Source organism: Haliotis asinina, chromosome 15 (genome assembly GCF_037392515.1).
Source record: "Haliotis asinina isolate JCU_RB_2024 chromosome 15, JCU_Hal_asi_v2, whole genome shotgun sequence".
Lineage (NCBI taxonomy): Eukaryota > Metazoa > Mollusca > Gastropoda > Lepetellida > Haliotidae > Haliotis > Haliotis asinina.
This window is the reverse complement of record NC_090294.1, coordinates 42946663-42968972: the sequence shown is the minus strand read 5'-3', so window position 1 is coordinate 42968972 and position 22310 is coordinate 42946663. Positions and strand designations below refer to the sequence as shown.

The window sequence follows — 22310 nt, the reverse complement described above, 5'->3', positions numbered from 1 at the left end:
GATTATGTTCGATACATCTTGCACATACTTTCAGGGGGTTTATTGAGGCATTAGAGCACATTACACAAACTTGACATCTTGAACATCATTCGTACAGTTTCAAACTTCTTGTGAGATCTTAGAACAAATTAAAGACTGGTAGAGATTGTTTTGAATGCATCGTGCATATGATAGGTACATTTTTCAGTGGTTTTCGTGATGCTTTCGAGCAAATTACACTCTAAATGTCAAGAGACTTTTTGGTATATTATGTTCATTATTCAGACATTCATACAGAATTTTAGTAATATTGTAGAAGCTTCAGTACAAATGAAAGACTGACAGCAAACATATCGTATCTGATACATCACTGTTTTCAGTGCTACACTGAACAACAGGATGAGTGTGGGACCTCGGCCGTTTAGCAGTTGAATTCATCAAGCTAGTATATTAACATTAGAATATAGTGTCACTAGAGGTCATCAGTATTGTTTCATTTGTTGATGTCCATTACAGATCGATGTATGGACCAGCCAGCTGTCGTCACACGTGTCTATATCACTGTTGCTATGTACAATCTTGTAAAGAGTACAGAGTACTCTCTCACTGAGCATGTCTAACACATCTCGATATTAAGTGATGTGAAATTTGTACAAGTAAAAATGAGAATGTCACGTGCGTCATAACCTTTAACGCAACATTTGGCAAAGTTACACTACATTAACCCACTTCATGGGAAGGCGAACTGAGGGTGAATAACATAATAATAATCTCTCTCTCCTCTCTCTCTCTCTCTCTCTCTCTCTCTCTCACACACACACACACACACACACACACACACACACACGAACGAACGAATATGGTAAAGAGACTCTCCTTACTTTCTATTTTTTATGTATAAAGTAAAAGTCACAAGTATTTTTCCGTTCCGAATGACAGTCGTGTTGTATTCATTAACGTTTCATTAACTATTCATTTAAACGTACAAAGAAAAGTTCATCTTTGCAATGGTCGTTGTAGAGCCGGAACCGATGCCCTAAAATGCCAATGAGAGGACACGATTGAGCTGTGTGGTTGTCCCAGATTGGCACAAGCGAAATGACACGATCAGAATCTTACTTTAAAACCAGACACTTCAGGGTGTTACTAGCGCATTACTAATCATTACAACACGACTGACCCAGCTAATCACATGGCTAGATTGGCAGAACCGTGACACAGTGTTACCATATAGTGCTACACTAATCGCCTTACTAACCCATCTAGATCCCCTGTGTTATGACAGAACACAATAACTTGGACAGATTTGGTCGATGGTCTATAAAGGTGATGTTTGTGTTAGCGACAACACGTCTATGATGAAAAGTGTTTGCTCAAACTGAAACATGAAACATTACTGCCAGAGATTAACTAGCCTCTATTGTTCTCCGAAATAGATTCCAATTGTCGTAAATGACATGCTATTTGTGAAAAGAAAGCATGATGTTTGAGAAACATTTTACGTCTTTTTGATCAAGAAAAGTGATTGTAAACCAAACGTCACTGTGTTCTATAATCTGATTGGTTAAAAAATATGATCAAATGGTAGTTGATTCCCGGAAACTGCAAGAATGTTCGCTGCGTAATGACAAGTAGAAACATCGCAAACAATTGTTTTCTTGTGTCATCAATAGTGGTGACGTCATTCAAATCATATGGTGACGTAAAGTTAGAATGACGTCACAAATGAGCAACACCAGATGTTACCATAGGAACCAGCAGAAACAGCCAAGCTTCTCTGCTGTATTCGTACTCAATGTAAACGAGTGCAGACAGTAAAACCCTTTGGTTTACGTTTTTGTTTACAAAGTCGATAAGAATCATGTGTTGGCCAGTTTCTGGGTGTTATTGAGTATTTGAAGCACAGGAATATTTCATTTGAAACTTCCGCATGACGCCGTCGGTTCCAAATGTATTCCAGTGTTTCAAATACTCAATGACACCAAGAAATTGGCCAACACATGATGTTTATCGCCTAATTGTTCTTGCGGAAATATGAAACATCTGTGATTAACCAGCCTCTATTACTGTCCGAAACAAATTCCAGTTGTAAATGATAAGCCCCCTGTGAAATGCATGGCGTTTATGAAGATGAAGAAAAGTGTTTGTTCAAACTGAAAATAAACACGAAATAGATTCCGGTTGTCGTGAAAGGCATTGTACCTGTGAAGAGTGGGCATGCAATTACCGAATAATATTCTATTAAAAACGTATCCAAGTATAAGAGACCTTGAATTAACATTCAGGAATAAATGTTTGGTCGCGGTGTACAGGTCACTGCACTTTTCTGTAAAACAGTCAGTTTGCTAGATCTTGAACTACCTTGATTTGTGGTTATCTGTGAGTTCATATTGAAGAACCTGATCTTCATATTGAAGATCTCCCGCAGCGTATAACCAACATGCTGCACTATTGTCTTGCAAAACCGCGACTTCATGTCTGTATATGTGTCTCCTTATTTTGTCCTGTACTTCGCTTGCTTGATAACGGTGTTGGAATCTTCACAGAAACGTTCTCAAAATTGTAAATAAGGAAAAATCTTTCATCCATATATCTCATCCATACTAGGTCATGTCTTATTATTAAGTTAAATCATTTGTCGTGGTTCCATGCCAAGTAGTTGTACTTAATTTAGATATATTTTATTGATTCATATTTCAGTTTAAAATATCAACATTGACAATAACATGCCAACGATCCCATAAGGCTTCGATGGGACTGGAAATATATTAAAAGAAACGTAAATGTATAGACTGTGGTATGTCAGTGCTGACATATGGTGTTTGAGACAAAGAGTAAGGATATCCCGTCAAACCATTAGGACAATTACAAAATTTGCATTAAAATGTGTTGTAGCCTGACACTCCAGAACGGAGCCATGTCCATCCAGATGTTACTAACCTTGGTGCACAACTCCACGTCAGTGGATGACTAAACAGCTGTGCAGTTCGAGACAAGTGGAGTACCGACTCGACACGTGCGGATATAGTCGGACCATTAAGGTGCATCGTCTTGAACGAAATGTGAAGATAATCGAGCTTTAATTGAACAAAATTCACGTTACATTTTCAAGTTTCCTTTTTGATGCCATTCACACTTCCGTCCTGTCTTGTTTTGTTCCGGCGCTGAGTGGCTAAAATGACGAACGGAACACGAATGACCATCAGGATTGTTTTTTAATCACACGATGTTTAGCGTTTCTTCGTGTTGATATGGTGACTCTATCTGATCAGGATCTCTGTAGTTTGGTGCACTTCAGATTACAAGAGCATTGACATGTACGTGTGTGTGCGAGCGTGCATGCGTGTGTGTGTTTGGCGTTTTGGGGGGTATTTTATTTTTTGGGGGGAGGATATTATTTTCTTTGTTGAGCCTATCAAACCTACATCCATCCCCTTAATGCCGAGCATCAGACAAGGCAGCAGCAAGTACCTTATTCTAACGTCTTTGGTATTCAGCGATCAGGACTTCGACTTCGAAACTCATTTTGTGCTCAATACCTCTAAGCCATAACGAAGTGATTTTATCAGCTATTGACCAATGAATACACATACCTCTAATAATGATATACGCAGAGGGGATGAGACCACCGTTTAAAGTGTATTTGTAATTTATTATGCATGTGAAGTGAAAACGTTTTAGGAGCAATTTAGCTATTTATCCCCTTTGCAGTCAACTTGCCCTTTCTACTTTAGTTTTGAAACCTGCATACGTTATCCGTTGTAAAACAACATATGCCTCCTGATGGTTCTGATAAGGATCGTAATGCCCGTTTTCCATACTTTGACGAAGCAAGAAATTGATTATCGTTGAGATGTGAGACCTCTGACACTTTGACCTTTCGAGATCCAAACCAGATCAGTTTGAATGAGAGTCGATAAAAGACTCAACCCAAAATACATATATGACGAACAGGAAAGTCTCACTTAGATGAATATCTCTTCCAGTTCTGTGAACTATGAGGAGTCAAGGCCAGAAATTAACCAGTCTAGATAATACAGCGAAAGGTTCATTTGGGCATATGACCACGAATTTTGTGAATTGGATCGTTTGAGATGTGTTCCCAAATCAATGATCAAATCTCATGCAAATATCATATAATTTGTATGGATGAAATGTATATTGTGCAAGTTAAAAAAAACCAAAACTCTTATTTGTGTTCAAACTGTTACAGCTGCGGAAGTTATCGCTGGAGCTATTGCCAACTGTCCTTTTCGCGAAGACCATGTGCAATCATTTGCTTTCACTCCAATTTTGCCTAACAATCGAGAGTAGTTGTTCTCTGATACTGGTGTTATGCGCATGGTGCATGAACAAAAACGATCAAGAATAAATTCGATCAGTTTTTCTTAATGTCCGGCCTTTTCTTACAAAATAAGTTAATTCAACTAAAATATATTGTAACCTATAGTACGTCTCTTTTTAGAAATGTATATGAAACGATTTGTGAACTTTCAGCATGATTTCATTATTTGCAAGCATTCTTGCCCTCTTTACTATTTCATGTTTCATTATGTATATCTGTAGTCTTATAGATTTGTTCAGATTTGCTGCCAGTATGAACTTGAATACTGCAATACTTAATACATTTCAAACCCTTGTTATCAGCAAACGACATCTTAGTAGCATGATGTTTATTTTATCGATTTTCACTACAGTACTAAAAGAAAACTAAAAGGAGCAACGTCTATATTGGGAAAGGTCCATTCTTGAGTGACAATTAAAATGTACTAAATCCAAAAAGTGGTTAGAACTGAAATGTCAAAGCTTCTTGCATTGATGTTATTATTTTTGAAACTCATATAAGTATTATTTCCTTTCAAAAGAACCACTTTAGAAGTAAAAACAGACAGGTGTTATTATTGATTGAGAATGTGGTATATTGTCAACATCTTCTCATGCAAGATTAAGATGCATATACACTGATGAAGCCGTGTATGTGGTTCCTTTATTGCCTTGCTTTCCAGATGCTTCATACCTGGGTGGTCAGGCAGGAATCAATACGGCATTTGTGTTCAGTTCAATGAGCATGTACTTATCAGGAATAATGGACAAAGGTCCAGTGGCTGGACGTTCATCCTTGTTAATGGAGCGCCGGGTGTCATATGGAATACACAAATGCACATCAGAGTGGATGGGTTTTACGATGGCTGAGATCCTGGTAATGGAATTGTAGCTTTTGCTGAGGGTTGTGGAGAAGTAGATGAGGTTTGGATGAGGATGTATTCACAACGTCCTCGACGACTGGCTGCTAACAGCGGTCTGTATTCACTGGTAGTGCGGCGTTGTAGAGTAATGCAAGAAACATCTGCTGAAGGTGTCTGGAACTCTTGTAGCCAGTACAATATAGAACGTCGGAGAAAAAGAATACCTAGACTGGACTATCATCAGAAACACATTCCATTTAGAGTAAGGGAAAATAGCTGCAAATATTATATGAACGGATCAGTGAAAATTATTAATGACACCAGGTGTTCGCGAAAAGGATAGGCATGTCCTGCCCTTCATATTCGCAAATCAGTCACTGTATTGTTTGTTTGTCTTCCTGTTGTTTACTGCCGCACTGAGCAAGACTAATGGCGACTGTCAGACATTTTTTCAGTGATACTATGGCACATAAGTATTTTTTAATTATAGAAAGAAATATAAGATGAAATACATAATCTTCAGCTGGGAGATTGAAACGACCAATTAATTTCCATCTCGCGGGACACTGGCAGTCATTGGTCAGTTTTACTATGATACGTAAGTATGTTTAACACTAAAAAGAAAAATAAGGTGAAATACGGAATCTTTAGTAGGGAGATCGAAACGACCAATTAATTTCCATCTCGGGGGACACTACTCATTCAGTAATGGAGATGTGGTCTCTTGAGCCTGTGTCTAGTCAAAGAAAACCCAACGGTCTACTACATGTTATCTTTTATACAATTTACATTAACACCAGCTAATATGATAACCTCTCGTGATTGGAGTCAGACGTCCCAGTCAGAGACCTGTCAAACACTCGATGTCACATCTGGAACCGTCATAAATGAAGTTTCTGTCACAGACGGCGCCTTCGGTCAAACCAACAAAGCCTGAAACGTTGTTAACCCAGCCAATTTCTTGGTCATGTGATGAAATGACCATTGGCTATTTGTTCGTCTGGAACTGACAACTTTCACACTTCTCCCTCAGACACTAGAAATTCGCCAATAAAATTCCCAATTCGATCTGGCAATGGATCTAACCCACACGGCGACTAAAGAACCCAGGAGCCGTAATGGCAGAACCACTACAATTATTGGTGAAGCTTGGAAGAATCACAAGATGTTTGTCTAGCCAATAGTTTTGATCTTTCGCCAAGACCAGACGCAGGAGAAGCAATGAAATTGCCTTTCTGTCAATTGTCTTACCAACTGTAAGTGCCCTACTGTTTCTATGAGCCGTTCACACCAGTACATTGGATGGGATATATCTCGTATCAACTCTCTCAACCTTGCTGACATGATTAGACATGCGGAAGAACTAATTGTCTCCGATGTGTAGACACGGAGATGAAGTGCCTAGTAACGTCTCAGACGTCTTCGCGCAGTGGGTGTTCCGTTCCAGTATTGTCATCTCACACAAAATGGCTTGAAGTGTTTTACAACTCCTGGATCCAGATCTAATTCTGGTTTTGAAACGTCTACTGCATCTAGAATTGCTGGTAACCAGGGAAACGTATTCGATAATCATAAAACGTCGCAGACTTTATCTTTTCTTTCGGTTGTGATGTTCTCCCCCGGAGACATCCGCAGCAGATCAAAAGGGGTTCCAGATGTATATCTATTGCCTCTTTCTTCACCTATGCAGGTCTTCTAATCCTGCCAGGCGGTCTCACTATATCCCACTTTCATATTTCCTAGGATTGAGTCACGTTCGTAGAGATGGATGGCTCATGAGAATACCGGAGCCACTTCCATCAACCGGTTGCAACTGATACACTTGACCTATGCATCATTTACAAGACAGCGGATGAGGAAAATATGGTTGAGGAAAATAGCCATATCCGTTGTCTTTCTTAAACTTTGGACTTAAGATTAAATTTTATATAAAATAGCAATTATATATTTAGAATAACATTTATATGTGGAATCATGGTGATCTTGTACGTCGGACACCCGGTGTCTTAGCTGTAGTTTTTCAGCCATCAGTCACCAGCTTCCTTTACTCCATTGTGTCGAGTTCCCGTATGCATGGCACTGTCAGATTCGACCTGATCACCTTTGTAGGTTCTTTACTGCCAACAGTGTTCTTTTTTTAAACACAGGTCAGACTCAGAAAACGATACACTATGATATACACATGTATCTGAAATTGTAAACCAAAAGTCACTGTGTTCTGTAATCTGATTGGTTGAAAAACATGATCAAATGGTATTAAATTCCCGGAAACTGCAAGACTATTCACTGCGTATTGACACGCAGAAACATCGCAAACAATTGTTTGCTTGTGTCATTAACAGTGGTGACGTCATGCAAATCATTTGATGACGTAAAGTAAGAATGACGTCACAAATAAGAAACTCCATGTAAACGAGTGCAGACAGTAAAACCCTTTGGTTTACTTTTTGTTTGCTGACGCTGTCGGTTCCAAATGCATTCTCGTGCTTCAAATACTCAATAACACCCGGAAAATGGCCAACACATGATGTTTATCTCCTAACTGATGTTAAATGCAGTAGCAAAGCCCATGCACGACTAAATCGGACAGACAGTATTATTCAGTTAAGAGGCCCTCGCCGATAATACAATCAGACTAACACTGGGTTTAGTAGCTGCGTAAAACTAGTTTCCAGCTCTCTGTCCTGGAGTTTATCGATTTCTGTAAGTATAAACCAACATTATTATTTACAACAGCATCATTTTTGCCTTACAGAAGAATTACAACCGAGTAATGAATAAGTGGTTCTTTACTGAACTTTGTGATAAATTAAGTTCTAGGTTACTGATCACTGTCAAATGATGATACCAGGTATTCACGAAAAAGGCCTATCCCGTCGCATTGCATAAACCCAACTGTGTTCCTGTATATACTGCTGACTGCAAGCAGGTGACTGTACTAGCAGAATATTCTTCTTTATAATGAATCGAAACATCTACCATGAATAGTTTAGTCCCGATATCAACGTTGAGGAGCAAGATTAAACATGGGTTGAGATACGCGCACAATTTGGCATAACCAGACAATGTGAGTAAAACTGACCAAGTTTGTTTACTCCTCATCATATGCTTCAAATTAATAATATAATACAACTTAGGGTACTCGATTCATTTCTATTCATAGTAAAAGTCAGGAACAAATGAGACCCGTAAGCATCAGTGTAAGCGGTACAACATTCAGTGTTTTCAGTTACAGTTCACTGATAACCATTGATTAAATGACGCAATGACTCCGTTTTGTTTTCTTTTTTCCAACTATTTTACTATTGCCGTTCTTAGATTAGGTTCGTCCTGTCCTTGATGCATTGAATATCAATTAAATCCTAGCTTGTGCTTATATTAACATCGCTTTTATATTAACATGCGTTTGCGTTTCGATTCCCTACATGGGTACAATAAGTGTCAACCTCATTTCTGGTTTTCTGACCCGTGACATCATTATCCTTTTCATGATGAATTGAATTACAACTAAAGTCTTACTTTATCAGTGGGTTAGTCCAATGATTAAAGCGTTCACCCCTCACGCAAAAGACCGGGTTCGATTCCCCACATGGGTAAAATGTGTGACGCCCTCACTCATAATTAATATATTCGCATAACTAGTCTTCGTTACAACCATCCTTCTACCAAGCTGAACCCTTATAAAGCATCATTGTCCCAACTGACTTTACTGGACGCAGTTCCCATCTCGCTGTTGCAGCTATAAGAACCATGTAGTGTCCAAATTTAGACTCTTTTGCACGGTAATAGCCCCAAATCTTTCTCTTTAGGTAATGGATCCTTCGGTAATTTCCGCTAATCTGTGTTTGCGATTGTGGAGGAACCAAAGATATTGGTATCTCGTTTCCATTGAACTGGTCACATCAGTCAGTCAGAGCTGGAAATCAATGCTTGCTCCAGTCTCGGAACACGTACTTTGTTTGAACCGTGTTTCGCTGCATAAGTGGTTAATTACACATCAAATGGTTTGTATTTCTTTGTGCTGTATAATGAAGGCACGCATCACTGATAGACTCTGCATGATTCATTATCTTTGTTGGGTGACTCAACAGAGTTTGTGTGAATAATTGTTAACTGTGGTTAAAATCTCCTTGATTTTTCTAGTTGGCTGTGATAAAAACTCTCAAAAAGCTACGGAGATATAGCATCCTTGATATCTTGTGGTGTAAAGTTATTGATGCCAGGGAAGGTTCATTGTGGGTTTGAGAGGCGTTAGATAACAGGTTTTGCATGGATTGATTGGTCCATATGTCACGGCAATATGTTCACATGATTATTGTGAGTGAGTTATCTGGTGAGTAGTTGGCCATTATGTACCTTTTAGGAATATTCCAGCAATATTAAGACAAATGACACCAAACACTAGCTTCGCACACTGTGCCCATGTGGACTTTATCACTTGAGTGAGTGCACTCAGCGATATTCCACCTATGTAACGGCGGTCTAGACAGACAATCCAGTGATCAACAGCATGAGCATCGATCTACGGAATTGGGATACAATGACGTGTCAACCAAATAAACGATCCTGACCACCCGATCCCGTTAGTCGCGAGACGGCAGGATAGCCTAGTGGTTAAATCTTTCGCACATCACGCTGAAGACCCGGGTTTGATTCCCCACATGGGTCCAGTGCCCCATTTTTGGTGTCTTCCGTCGTGATATTGCTGAGATACTGCTAAAGATTAATTCTAACCCGGATCATCACGGGTCTTTATCATATGTGTTATATGAACGTGAGAGAAGGCCCGAAGAGAATGTGTATTGACCTCCTAGGTGATCACGTGAAGACTATTAGAGTGTAGACCCAATAATCAGTCATACAGCTATTCCGGATTATATGGCAAAAGTGTTTTCTGGATTGACGAAGCGTGAAATTATACTCCTTACTCCGTATATTCCTTGTTGTATAGGTGACAAAATAACAGTATATGAAGTTAATAAGTTTCCTGTTCTGTATCCAATGGCCACTATGACTAAGTTGCGGTTCATTGATTTTCACATCATTAGGGAGACTAGTTTTGTGCAGTCCTGAAGAACTAATGGCATAGTAATTTTCAGTAATTACCCTTGTGTTCTGAGCTAATTGTACTATGAAGCATGTAGAAAAACCTGTCAATGCAATTATTTTAGAAATGCTGCGAATCGAGAATAGACTTCGATTCCTTTTTTGAAAGGAAAATAAGACTTTTTTATGGTTGACTCCTGCTTGTTATCTGCAGTTAAAAGAACCACGTTTGCTTCTCAGAGATGTCCTACCTTGTTAATGATTGTCAGTCGCTAAAACGATCTGTCATCCCTTTTCTCTTCAAACGCAAAGTTAATGGCCACCTTTGGACAATTTCCGTTGACCAGCAATGGCGGTGATGAACAGAGAACTGCCCGTTTCCTGTAGAACTGAAGCTGTTTGCTTACAGTCTTTCCAAGCAACTAAGACAACAAGCCTATTAGTTTTCAACAACAAATGAGAGCACCCTTTCTTTTTGGTTGAACTGTGTCGATTGTTCAAACCATCTCCTTGGCAAGACACAAATCATAGGTCCAGGGCTCAGTTTTGTATCCCCGAGGAGCTGGAATTTCCTGTAGTAATGTAGCAGCTGTGAAGTTCTTTGATGATGGTGTGCCTGGCTGCTGATGATAAAGGATTGGCCAGATCTGCCTTCAACCGAAAGAAATACTAAATTGAACGATTAACTGCCATTTGACCCTTCCCTGCTCTATTAAAATAACTCATTTCAATACACGTTAATGAAATAGAGCGTGTACAATATGTTTACTGTAGTATGGCTGCATATTACTCCTGTGTAATTGTCAGATGGTGCGTGAGGGTTAAATTGGCATCAGTTAAGCTTGAAAGACACTCTATCTTGAGGAGAATAATGTCATTTTATCCTCGTACATGCTATCCAAGGATGTAAACGTTCATTAAATCCATTCTTTGCGTCCCTCTTGTGTGAATCCAACACTATTCGAGGTACGTGCTGAATTTTAGAACGTGTTCTGATCAGTATTTAAAACCCCCCAAAAATACAATCAGGTACTGTTAGTACTATCAGCTACGGTTGTAACGAACTGAAAAGGACTACTAGTTGTAGCCCATTATAACCGGATATAGTTACACGCGTTATGAATTAAAAAATCAAATAGAAAGTGACACCTACACCACCACCCCTAAAATTGATGACGTATTTAAGTAGTTCGTAAATAGGCCACTTCGTTAAACGCATTTTGATTTGAAAGAGAAAGTGTCTTTTACCAAAAATATACAATTCGTCATGTCCGTAAGTTCGTTTTAAACGTGCTCCATGTGGCCGTAGTTTACTGAATAAAACATGGCACGTGGTATAACGTTATCCATATTCCACCGTATGAATATGGATTGTGACGTCAAATGGTCTTATTCCGACTTTCCCAAATGCAAATAAAAGTGGAATATCAGCAAAATGATATTTGCTGTTTTGTTAGAAATGTATGTTTATGTTCTTGTACCAGAATAGAACATTACCTCCACTGCCCACTTTCCCCTCAGATTCTAGTAATCCTAAAATCGATACGAAACCAATACCATACACAGGAAAGTAATTTTACCTCACTTGTTTCGGAAGCAGCTTTGTTTGAGCTTCATCTTTTCTCTCCTTGGATCACAACACGTTTATTTTGCTTTGATTACTTGACCTATGATGATATTTGTGAAGAGGTTTGGGTGCACACAAGTCTGAACAAATACGGTAATGATGGCCTGGCCACATTTAAGGGACTGTCCGTTTCTAATGAGGTTTTATTTTCTACTTCAGCTGTAGTTGATCTCGTGACCTTTTCAAGTTCTACAACAACATGAAATCGATAAACTGCATCAAAACCATTAGACCAGACCTGAGTTTCTTTGGCTTAAAATCGCTTGTACGTTTAATCGATCGGTTTTAAATTTGCGCCAGAGTTTTTTTTCTCTTCAGAACTGCATGGGTTATTAATTTACACATGTTTGATGAAGAAATATTTTTTAAAATATCAAAATATTTGTCTGGAAATGATGGCCGTTTCATGTGAAGCGATTATACATGAAATTTTCAACTTATTACATGCCCGAAAACGAATGAGACAAGTCATTAATGGTTACAAACTATATGTTATGCTATAATACTCTTTATAGTGCGATTTCATTTCTGTGGCTTTATTGCCAATACACGCCTAAACTAAACGGGGCGATGGGGTAACCAAGTGGTTTAGCCATTCTTTGGTCTTTCTGAAGACCCGAGTTAGAGTCCCGAAATACGAAAATGTGAGAAGCTGATTTCTGGTGTCCCCAGCCGTGATATTGCTGTAATATTGTTAAAAGTTTCGAAAAATTGAACTCTCTCTTCCTGATTAAAAAAAGCAATCGAAAGGGAAAAATCTCAAAATTACTTCATTAATGGTCTTTGTAATTTTCGTGTGAATTTAATTCGCCTTCCCTAATGTTTTTGATCAGAAGAAGCTTCTTTTCTATTTCAACCCGGATATCACTACATTCTTAGAAATATTCCGTTGTCAATCAAACGAAAACTCCACCGCAGTGCATTTAGAGTTCTGGCTTATCCGTAACAACAAATGCATTTTCCCAGCAAATAAAACATACTGATTAAAACAGTATCCTGTCGATACAATGATATAGTCCCGTTTCTATGGCAACGAGAATTTCAGATAAGAAAAAGCACTTGGGCGCCTATTTACGCTAATCTGAAAAAATCTATGGAATCACGCCACGAAACAATTTGTCAACTGTTTTGTGTGACAGAAATCGATCGATTTTATTCCGCTAGGGGCGATATGGCAAAGGATCCCCTGAAAGACGCTCTTGGAGGCTGATGTGATGGGCCTTAACAGGCTTCCAGCGCCTGCAGATGATTCTAAGCATAATCTGTGCAGCATGGAAAACCTGTTCGACCCGTCACTTCGCGTTTTAGCTCGTCTGGGGAATTTGCTCAAAACGGCTATGTAGGGAATGCATTTTATGGGAGGTTACGTATTTTTGCTGTTTTGGTTTTGTTGGTCCAGAATCGTTGTTTCACTAATAAAGGGTGACGGGGTAGCTTAGTGTTTAAAGCGTTCGCTCGCTACACCGAAGATCCCAATTTCTGGATATTGCTTGATATTTGTCAAGAGCGGCGTTAAACCGAACTCATTCGCTAATCAAAGAACAGCTTTGCATATTTCGAATATTTTCTTATTCGTCTTAACGTCTTTACCCTTTTACAGTCTGAAGTAGTTCTCAGACACAGAAAAACGCACCTTCTCGTAACGTCAGCATTACATAGCGCTTGATTACAGATGTTCCCTTTCTTATATGTTGCACTCTGTTTTGTCTGCGTGTCATTGTATGCCATACACGGTTTAAACTGTGTTTTGAAAGGGTCTGTGTTTGTGTATCATCTGTTACTGACTGGCATACCAAGCGTCCATCAGGGAGGAGCAGGGAAATGGTTTTGGTGGCAATATTGCCACTGGACCTTGTCAGGGAGATTTGCTTTGTCCAGCTCCGTTTCCTTTTACCACAGGTTATTCCATGAACACGCTGTAATTAATATATTGTGTTCCCCTGCCACACGAGACTGTGAGGCTATGTGCGTTTTCCCTATAATGTCTTAATTAGATGTATTTTGTGTCTAGACATCTCCGGTGATAGGTATTTTGACTTCACTTGACCTTCGCCTTCTTATGAAAGTACTTACGAAAAGACAGTTGCAGTGTATCTATTATCCTCATGATTGTAGATCTAACGTTTTGTGATTTACGTATTAATCAGGTGTTGTGTTATGTCTACAGTACTTATGTCGTCTACTAAGCTTTAGAGTCACATTTTCGACATGTTCCGTAGTATAGATCATCATTGTAACAAACCTTATGAACGGGGATTTCTCATACGTGTTCTGTTATTGTGATTCAAAGATATTTCTGGACAAACAACACCTGATATTCTCCTTTTGCAAGCAAAGCATATTTACATGATTTAGTATATAATGCTATGACTGCCCGTTGGCATTTTGTAAAAGAATCTGAAATATATCGATAAGAGAAACTACTGTCTATGATCTTACCAACAGAAAATGTTAAACTACTCCATTTCAAAATAAATGCAAGGTATATACTTAAGATCAGAATCATATCTGGATTTCAGGACACCAAAGGGTACTAGAAAAGTTAAGAATTTCTACTTGGATTTTCTGGCTTCTTTTAATCAATCAGTACAATGTTGGCCCTTCCTAGTCTCTACGTAGGATTTTCAATTTTCTAATGGTGACTTGTGCTGTTTGTATCAAGACTACACCCCGGGGGTATTTTGGAATGACGAAGATCATACATTGATCTCCACAGAAAACCCTGGTGAAGTTTCATCAGCCTCTGTCATCGTATCATATATTCCCGTAGGCGAAGCTGTAACGTGTTTAAAGGTCTATAGAGTTGGTTACTGATCTGTCAAAACATCAGTGTATCGGCTTCAGCGACTCGTTAAGATGCGAGTTTATGTCCACATGATCTCCAGTCGGTCGTCAGTGATGATGACTGGTGATCCTCTGCCTCAGTGCAGATGTCAATAAGATGAATGGTTCAGGAGATATTCGATTAGTTTTTGCCGCAGTTGGCATTGTAGATAATCAGTATTTTCTCGAAACGTCGTTGGGAGATTGATTGATGATGGTTGAACTGAGTAGCTGGGTGAGTAGTTGTATAGATAGGATGGGTTTATGGATAGATATTGCTATGGCTAATATATACCAAGGTGACAATATGTAAAGCAAAATTCATGAATAGATGGTCGACAAGGGATAGTTGTGAACAGTCACATGATGCATGCATGATGGATAGAAAAATACTAGATAGATGTTAAGAAGGATATGAAAGGGATATTAGAATGACAGAAAAACGGATGGTAGAATAGAAGGTAACTAGAAATGGATTGTTGGTTAGGGATGCATAAGGAAGTTAGGTAGAAATATGAATGAAAAAGTATGTGTGCTTTACAAAAATGTATGTTCGTTAGTCAGAAGAACGAAAGAGGAAAGGTGATAGATGTCTAAATAGATGAATAACTGAGTGAATATAGTTTTACGCAGTAGTAAATAAATAAATATTGATATAGAAAGTATGGCTAGATGATGGATACGTGGAGTTGAAATTATCTGTTGATGGATGGGAAAGGTTACATAAAAAGTGACTAAGCAACAGATCGGCCTAAACACCGGCGTCTGGGTCAGTAAGTGAAAGGTAATTCAGCGGAATTGTCAGTTGGGTGTCTGATGGATTGAAGCGAAAAAATGTAGAATGGGTTTGCAGACAAATGATGGATTCACGATCTATCAGACTGGAGAACTCCAAGTGATTAACTTGTGCAGAAGGTATGATCGAACTGAAGAATACACTCAGTCACCTAACCGCGGTTTCCTAACATCGGGCCTTTTGCTCCAAGCTATCCTTCTTCTATTCGTTCTCTCAATATTTGAATACTGAGAGTCGAAATTGATCCTCTAGCTTTTCTCCTGTCGGACTGTAGATGAAAATTTGGATTGAAACTGACAAATGAGTGTTGTTTATTTTCATTCCGAAATCTTCATTCCCAAAAGGTTTTCCCCAAAATAGTAAGACAGTAATTGCGTGAGTGTGGTTGTTCAGATGTAACTATGGTTAATTTGCTATTCTGAAACGTCATGTCGAAACGTGTATGGACAGTGACATGACATTAAGCCAACGCATTGGCCTTTCTTTGATGTGTATGAGAGTAATGTCAGTTTGGGAACATGAGATGGGTATATTTCCCTGAATTATTCATGTGATCCTTCTTCCTTTATGACCCAGACAGTGTGGAACAACCATGGAAGTCATATGTCAGAAGATCGACGATTTTTTCAAAATGTTCTTTTTGCAACAAGATCGTGAAAAACATGTTTACCACCGCGCACACTGCTTAGTGTAATTTAAAATGGCCAGATACGTTGACCTTGTTCTATTGTATTTTGTGCTTTGATAATGAAAGTGATTCAACGATGTGAAAAGAATGAAAATGTTGTCTAGTGTATCACTATTCACCGCTTCACAATGATCAAAATGATTTTGTGTTTCGAGGCCATTTTCACACTTACCAGCGTGAAATCAGCAGTGAATGGATACCCGATGGGTTTAAATGATCATATGACTGTTAACCCTCTCGCACCTCAGGCAACTTGAGCTAACCGGGTTTTGCATTTTGGGCATGTTTTGTCCTTAGCGCCTCTGGGCATTTTTAGGTGGATATTAGGGACTCTACAAATGTGTTACAGGTTGATAACGCTTTAGAAACAAGTGCACAGAAAAACAGGTTGCTAAATATGACAATGTTCCTGATACTGTGGGATTCTGTCCTATGTTATTCCTTTGCTTGGAGCTTTCTAACGTCCATTCTCACTCCAACAAATGAGGGGTGTTTGAATGTAAATTTCAAGTTCATGAGTAGTTAGATGTGGCACGTTTTCTCTTTTAGAAAACACCTAGTGTCATTAACCTGGTGTTGATTTTCAGGTGTCACGAAAATGGTATGACAGATTTACCATACACGCTGAATGGAATATGCTGTGGTTATTTATTTACGTTTTGATTGTACTTAACATTGCCACCCTTCGATCCGGGTTAGAATTTGTCTTCAGCAAACCAAAAGGCGACTAACGGGATCGGGTGTCTTGGTTGACAAATGCCATCGTATTGCATTTGCGTGCTCATGATGTTGATCACCAGATTGTCTGGTCCAGACTCGATTGTTTACAAAGCGTCGCCATACAGCTTGAACATTACTTAATGAGGCGTTAAACAGCAAACAAACAAGTAAACAATCAAGTAAACAAACGTTGTTCCCTGTGTTACAGGTCTGTTCCTGGTCGCCTACTACCTGCTGGGAATCCTGGTCTGTGTCCCAGTCTGCTATGTACAACTGAAGCTCGGCGCTCTTTACAAGCGAGGCTTGCTGGGGATCTTCAGTCACCTTGTTCCAATCCTTAAAGGTGAGCTTTAATACTTTTAACAGACCCTGCCAAAATACGTGAAAATGTGGTGCGGAAAACCATCTCAAAGGGACCACTAAGTTTATGCCGTTACAACCGGAGTTCGCCTTTCGAGTAACACTTAGAGCAACTGTTCTTAACAAATAATTCACCATTTCACTTGTCATATTATACCCTTAACCCTTCATTTATAGCATACACGCTTATAGGGAACTGACGGTATAACGAATAATTGCTATTGCCCCTTCCACTTGTATGTTGTGCGTGTGTGTGTATATGTGCGTGCGTGTGTGTATGTGTGTGTAAGTGTGTGTGCGCTTGCGTGTGCGTACGCGCGCGTGCGTCCGTGCGTGTGAGTAGGTAGAGCCTTTTGATATTCGTTCTCCAATGTGTTTATAACTCTGTGTGAAGCCCATTTCTGTTACCCGCGACATGATGCCACTGGAATATGGCAAAAGGGTTTTATGTTTCCACAAGTCAAGGAAATGAAATTACGAGTGAACTTCACTTGATTATAGGTGTAGGTTTTATTACAAGACTCACTAGTTTTGATCCCAGTTTGTTTCATGTTTACAATTTTTACCACCAGGCGTCGCCGTTGCCCTACTGTTGATGACGTATATCCGGAGCTTGACTCACGGGCTGGAGATGAGCTACGGTCTGTACTTCATGTTCTCCTCCTTCAAGCAGCCCTTCCCATGGAGCAACCCGATCAAGCCCAACATGTCCTTCCCGTAAGTGTGTGGCTTCAACCTAGGGTTATTGATGTCTCAATTTAGACAGTAGAGTAGCCTGGGCCCTTATTCTGGAAACGTTCGTAGCCCCAAGAATTCTTAACTTTGACCTTAGCCAGTGTGTTAAGAATGGGCTTAAGAAGGTCGTAATAGTTTCGAGAATAGCTAGCCAGGTGGTTAAAGTGCTCGCTCGTAAAGCCGAAGACCAGGGTTCGATTCTCCACATGGGAAACCCATTTCTGGTCCCCAACCATTATGTTCCTGTAATATTGCTTAAAGCGGCGTAAAACCCAATTTACTGATTCATTCGTGTCTCATTTTCCAACCAAAGCAAACACATACATAACGTGATTACAAATGGAATCAGCCTCTAAGAAGGGCCACATATAGTATAGACGCCTAAGAAAGGTGAATGTGCTTTACAGAATCGTGTCCCTTTGGAGCTCGAGTATTATTCGGTTGGTAGTTCGGTCCTAATTTTTGTCTAATTATGATTTACTGGTTTGGCTGCACCATGCCCGGTTTTGAGGCTTTTATGAAGGTTGTAAACCTCTAAACCCCGGCCCCGTTGCTCAAAGCTATCTTGGTGCTAAGTCCCTTGCTTTAACATAGTGTTGCGGCAGTCGTTGGGATATAGAAGTGCTTTGTGCGTTGTCAGCTTTGTCTCGCTTTACTCGTTTTCTCAACCTGAAATACTTAAATAATGTTCATAAGCATATCTCACGTGTTCGACATAGAAAGACTTTAGATTGTTCCCTCTGTATCGGGGCAGTGGGGTAGCCTAGTGGTTAAAGCGTTTGCTCGAAGACTCCAATTCGATTCCCCGCGAACAAGGTGGGAGGCCCATTCCGCTTATTCCCGGCCGTGATGTTACTGATGTATCCTTAAATGCAATGTAAAACCATACTCGCTCATATTTTTCCAACGACATGTAATTCAGGGCCAAAGGGTCGTCCCCTCGTCCGCCCGTCCGTTCGTTATCATTTTGTTTCCCGAGTATAACTCAAACACCGTTCAATGTTTTTGGGTTTTTTTCTGCCAAAGTTGGTAGATATATCAATCAGAACCTAAAGTGGTACCTTTTGCTATTGACAGGCTTTTGAATGGGTACCCGATGTCTCAAAAGGGAGGGGTGTGTTTCGTTTCCGGAACATAACTTGCAAACCTCTTAATATCTTTGAGCAATTCTTGGCAGATATGTGAGGCAGACCCCATAGTGGTGATTTTCGCTATTTACAGATTTTTGTGATTTGTCATTTTCTTGATTTCCGGAACACAACTTGAAACTTCCTAATATCCTTCAGCAAAACTGGGCAGATATGTGAGGCAGACCCCAAAGTGGTCCCTTTTGCTATGTAGACATTTTCTCATTTTTGTTTTTCCCGGTTTCCATGGAAACGATTCGGTCTCAAATGGGAGGGGTGGGCTTTGTTTCCGGAGCACAACTCAAAAACCATTTGATATCGTTCAACAGAAAAACACTGTATCCAAATACCTTCCATGTCCTCTATAATATGTTTCTACTTTAACTCATTTAACATTAGTCTTTAACTTGACGTGATTATCAAGTCGTCGATATTTCCTATTTAATATTTACCGAAATTGACAAATTGAAATATCAAAATTGGTACAATGATCGACAAGTATGGTTTTGAAATGTGTTATATCAAGATTTTAATGTCGTTGGAGAAAACTCATTGATACGTTTGTGGTTATGTAGTGATGTCACTTTTTTGTTTCAACGTTTCTATACGATGAGAGTTATGTATAGTCTGTCTTTCACATCATTTGTCATTTATGAGAAAACACACTGATACGTTTCTGTTTATGTGGTAATGACACTGTTTTGTCACAACTTTTTATCCGATGAGAACTTAAGTAGTCTGCCCTTTACATCATTTGTTATTTATGAGAATAATATAAATAAAATATTATTTGAAGGGTTTTCTTGAACTTTGAATTTCCTTTAAAAACAATGAAAATGGTGAGATATCATTGATACGTCTATTTTTACCATCTTCAAGAATTTCTTTTATAAAGTGCTAACGACACCGCAAACCCATTATAGCCTATCTAGGAAATTCTTATTTGATTTGAATAATATAATTCCAATGATGTATACTGCTTATTGCCATCAGTTATGTACCAAGTACAGCGGTTATGTTAATTATGTCAAAAATTTACCTAGTATACTTAGCCTAGATTTCCGAAGGTCTCATAGCGCTAAGACAGTCGTAAGTTAATGTTAATGTGTGGCACTTACGAGTATCTTAGCGCTAAGAGAGCTTCGAAAATCTACGCCCTGTTGATCAGAGATATGAATGCTCCGCATGCCATTCAGTGTCCACGGTACCAAGAAGTGGTTTGAATCGCACTCAATAACCAGAGTAGAAACAGTCAGCCTCATACCATTTTGGTAATCAGTATGCTTCGAATATCATGGCATATTTCATTTCCTGAGCATTGATGTTTTTGTGATGTTTTGCATGTATTTATGATGGATGCGACCCGTGGGACAGAATAACAAATGGTCTGTTCATCCATTTTCGCACCATACGACGGCTCGTTTTCTATTCAGAAATGTATTTTTATGACATAGTCGGAACCATACAGCCGACGCCTCTTGGTTATCATTCATTGGTAGAGATGGTTTTCAGAACGGAATTATGGAATTTGTTTTGGCCATCTCTTCTGGACGTTGACTAGACATGTTCATATCAAACCAACAGGTTGGACACAATGGCGAATTATGATTCCGTCAGTTCCAAACACATCTGCTAAGGATGTGAAGTCTCTGATGTAGAAGGTTTCCTAGTAGTAATGACGTCACCATCATTTGCTTGTCAGACTATTCGTTCTTCAAGTTTATGAAGAACAGAAACTTGACGGTGTCATATCCAGTGGCAATATTTTGTGCAATGAGCTCAAGGTCAGACACACATTTCAGTCAAAGGTGAAATGAGCACTTGGCGTGTTGTGTGTGGGAAAACCACACCTTCAGTCAGTTTTATAGGCGTTCATCTTAGGGTTACACAGTTACCTAAGCAGATTAGCGTAGCATTAGACATTAATGGTCTTTGACCTTTCTGAAAGTAATTCGCAAGGAAGATTACACCGGAATCCCAGACAACCAGAGTCATTATCTTACAACTGATGTAACAGAGTCTGCCTAACTCAGAGGAAACTGTTGCTGTTTCCACTGATTCGGGCGTTTTCTAGATAATGGTGATTCCAAGACTACAACTCAATCATCAAGACATTTAACAAAATCATCGGGATATCTGAGAAATGGTAGAAATTCTCAAAGGAGATGATAAACGTGAAGCCATATTCGTCAGGAGTCTGCCATAAAGCCTTGGAACCCAACGTACTGTATACTGCTTCCCAGGTTCATCATAATGCTCTCAGCTCGTTCACGATGGGTGCCTTCTTTACTGGATAAGTTTCATCGTTCATCCACAATCATTTTATTGATATATTCCTGTGATGGAAGTTGAATGTCTTTTTGGATTTTGATCGTTGAGACTCGTTCTTTTAACCTCATGAACTCTGCTTCCCACCTCTTAGCAATAGCAGAGGAAGGATTGCATTTGTGGTAGCTTCATTTGGCCCTTTCCGTTGCTGACATCGGCGTATTCAGTTTTGTCCATCAACACTAAATACCCCTGTCATTTTGTTGCTTGAAAACATATGTGCTGCCTGGCCGTCTGTTATTTGACCCTAATGCAGTCAGTAAGTGGAAAGTTGAAAGTATTTTATGTTCACCCAATCTAAATCGTTTTCAGACACCAACAGACTAATTCATCTCTAGGAGTCGTGTTACTCTTAAATAATGTATATAGTTCCAGAATGTCATCTTAAGGAAAGACCAGCTAATAGATCTTCGTCTGAGAAACATCACTTATCTATTCTGAAACCAAACTGGCTGTTCCGGTGTGTCTGCCATTTAGATTGTTCTTTTCAGAAGACATGTGGAGGCCACACGACACCTGCCTGTAGTGTAGTCCTGGGTTGGAAACGAAAATAGACAGTTTGACATTTGAAATGATGATCGATAACTAACTTTAAAAGGGGAAATAATCATATAGGACACTTGCATGAAAAAGCATTTTTGGTTTGATGGTTTTGAATTTAACATATTGCACAAAGTATAATATCATACAATATAAAGTGTTTGTTTACCCATCCGATAAAGTTTCAATACATATGAATAATATTATTGCCTTATTATTATCTTATGATGAAATATCTTATAACACATTCAATGATCATCTCTCTTCTCTGCCTTCAGTTCTTAAAATGCATGAAAACTTACGATTTTCTTCCCAGTTCACCAATTGGATATATTTTCTCAGACAAATGATAAGT

General features: G+C 39.2%; 1 protein-coding gene across 1 annotated transcript in view; it reads left to right on the top strand.

Moving 5' to 3' along the window:
- Positions 1-22310, top strand: part of LOC137265276 (sodium- and chloride-dependent transporter XTRP3-like) — a 72342-nt gene that overhangs the window by 24185 nt on the left and 25847 nt on the right. The window contains exons 2-3 of the mRNA XM_067800634.1: positions 17074-17208; positions 17798-17942. Coding sequence (XP_067656735.1) covers positions 17074-17208; positions 17798-17942 — 280 coding nt within the window. The remainder of the gene's footprint in view (positions 1-17073; positions 17209-17797; positions 17943-22310) is intronic.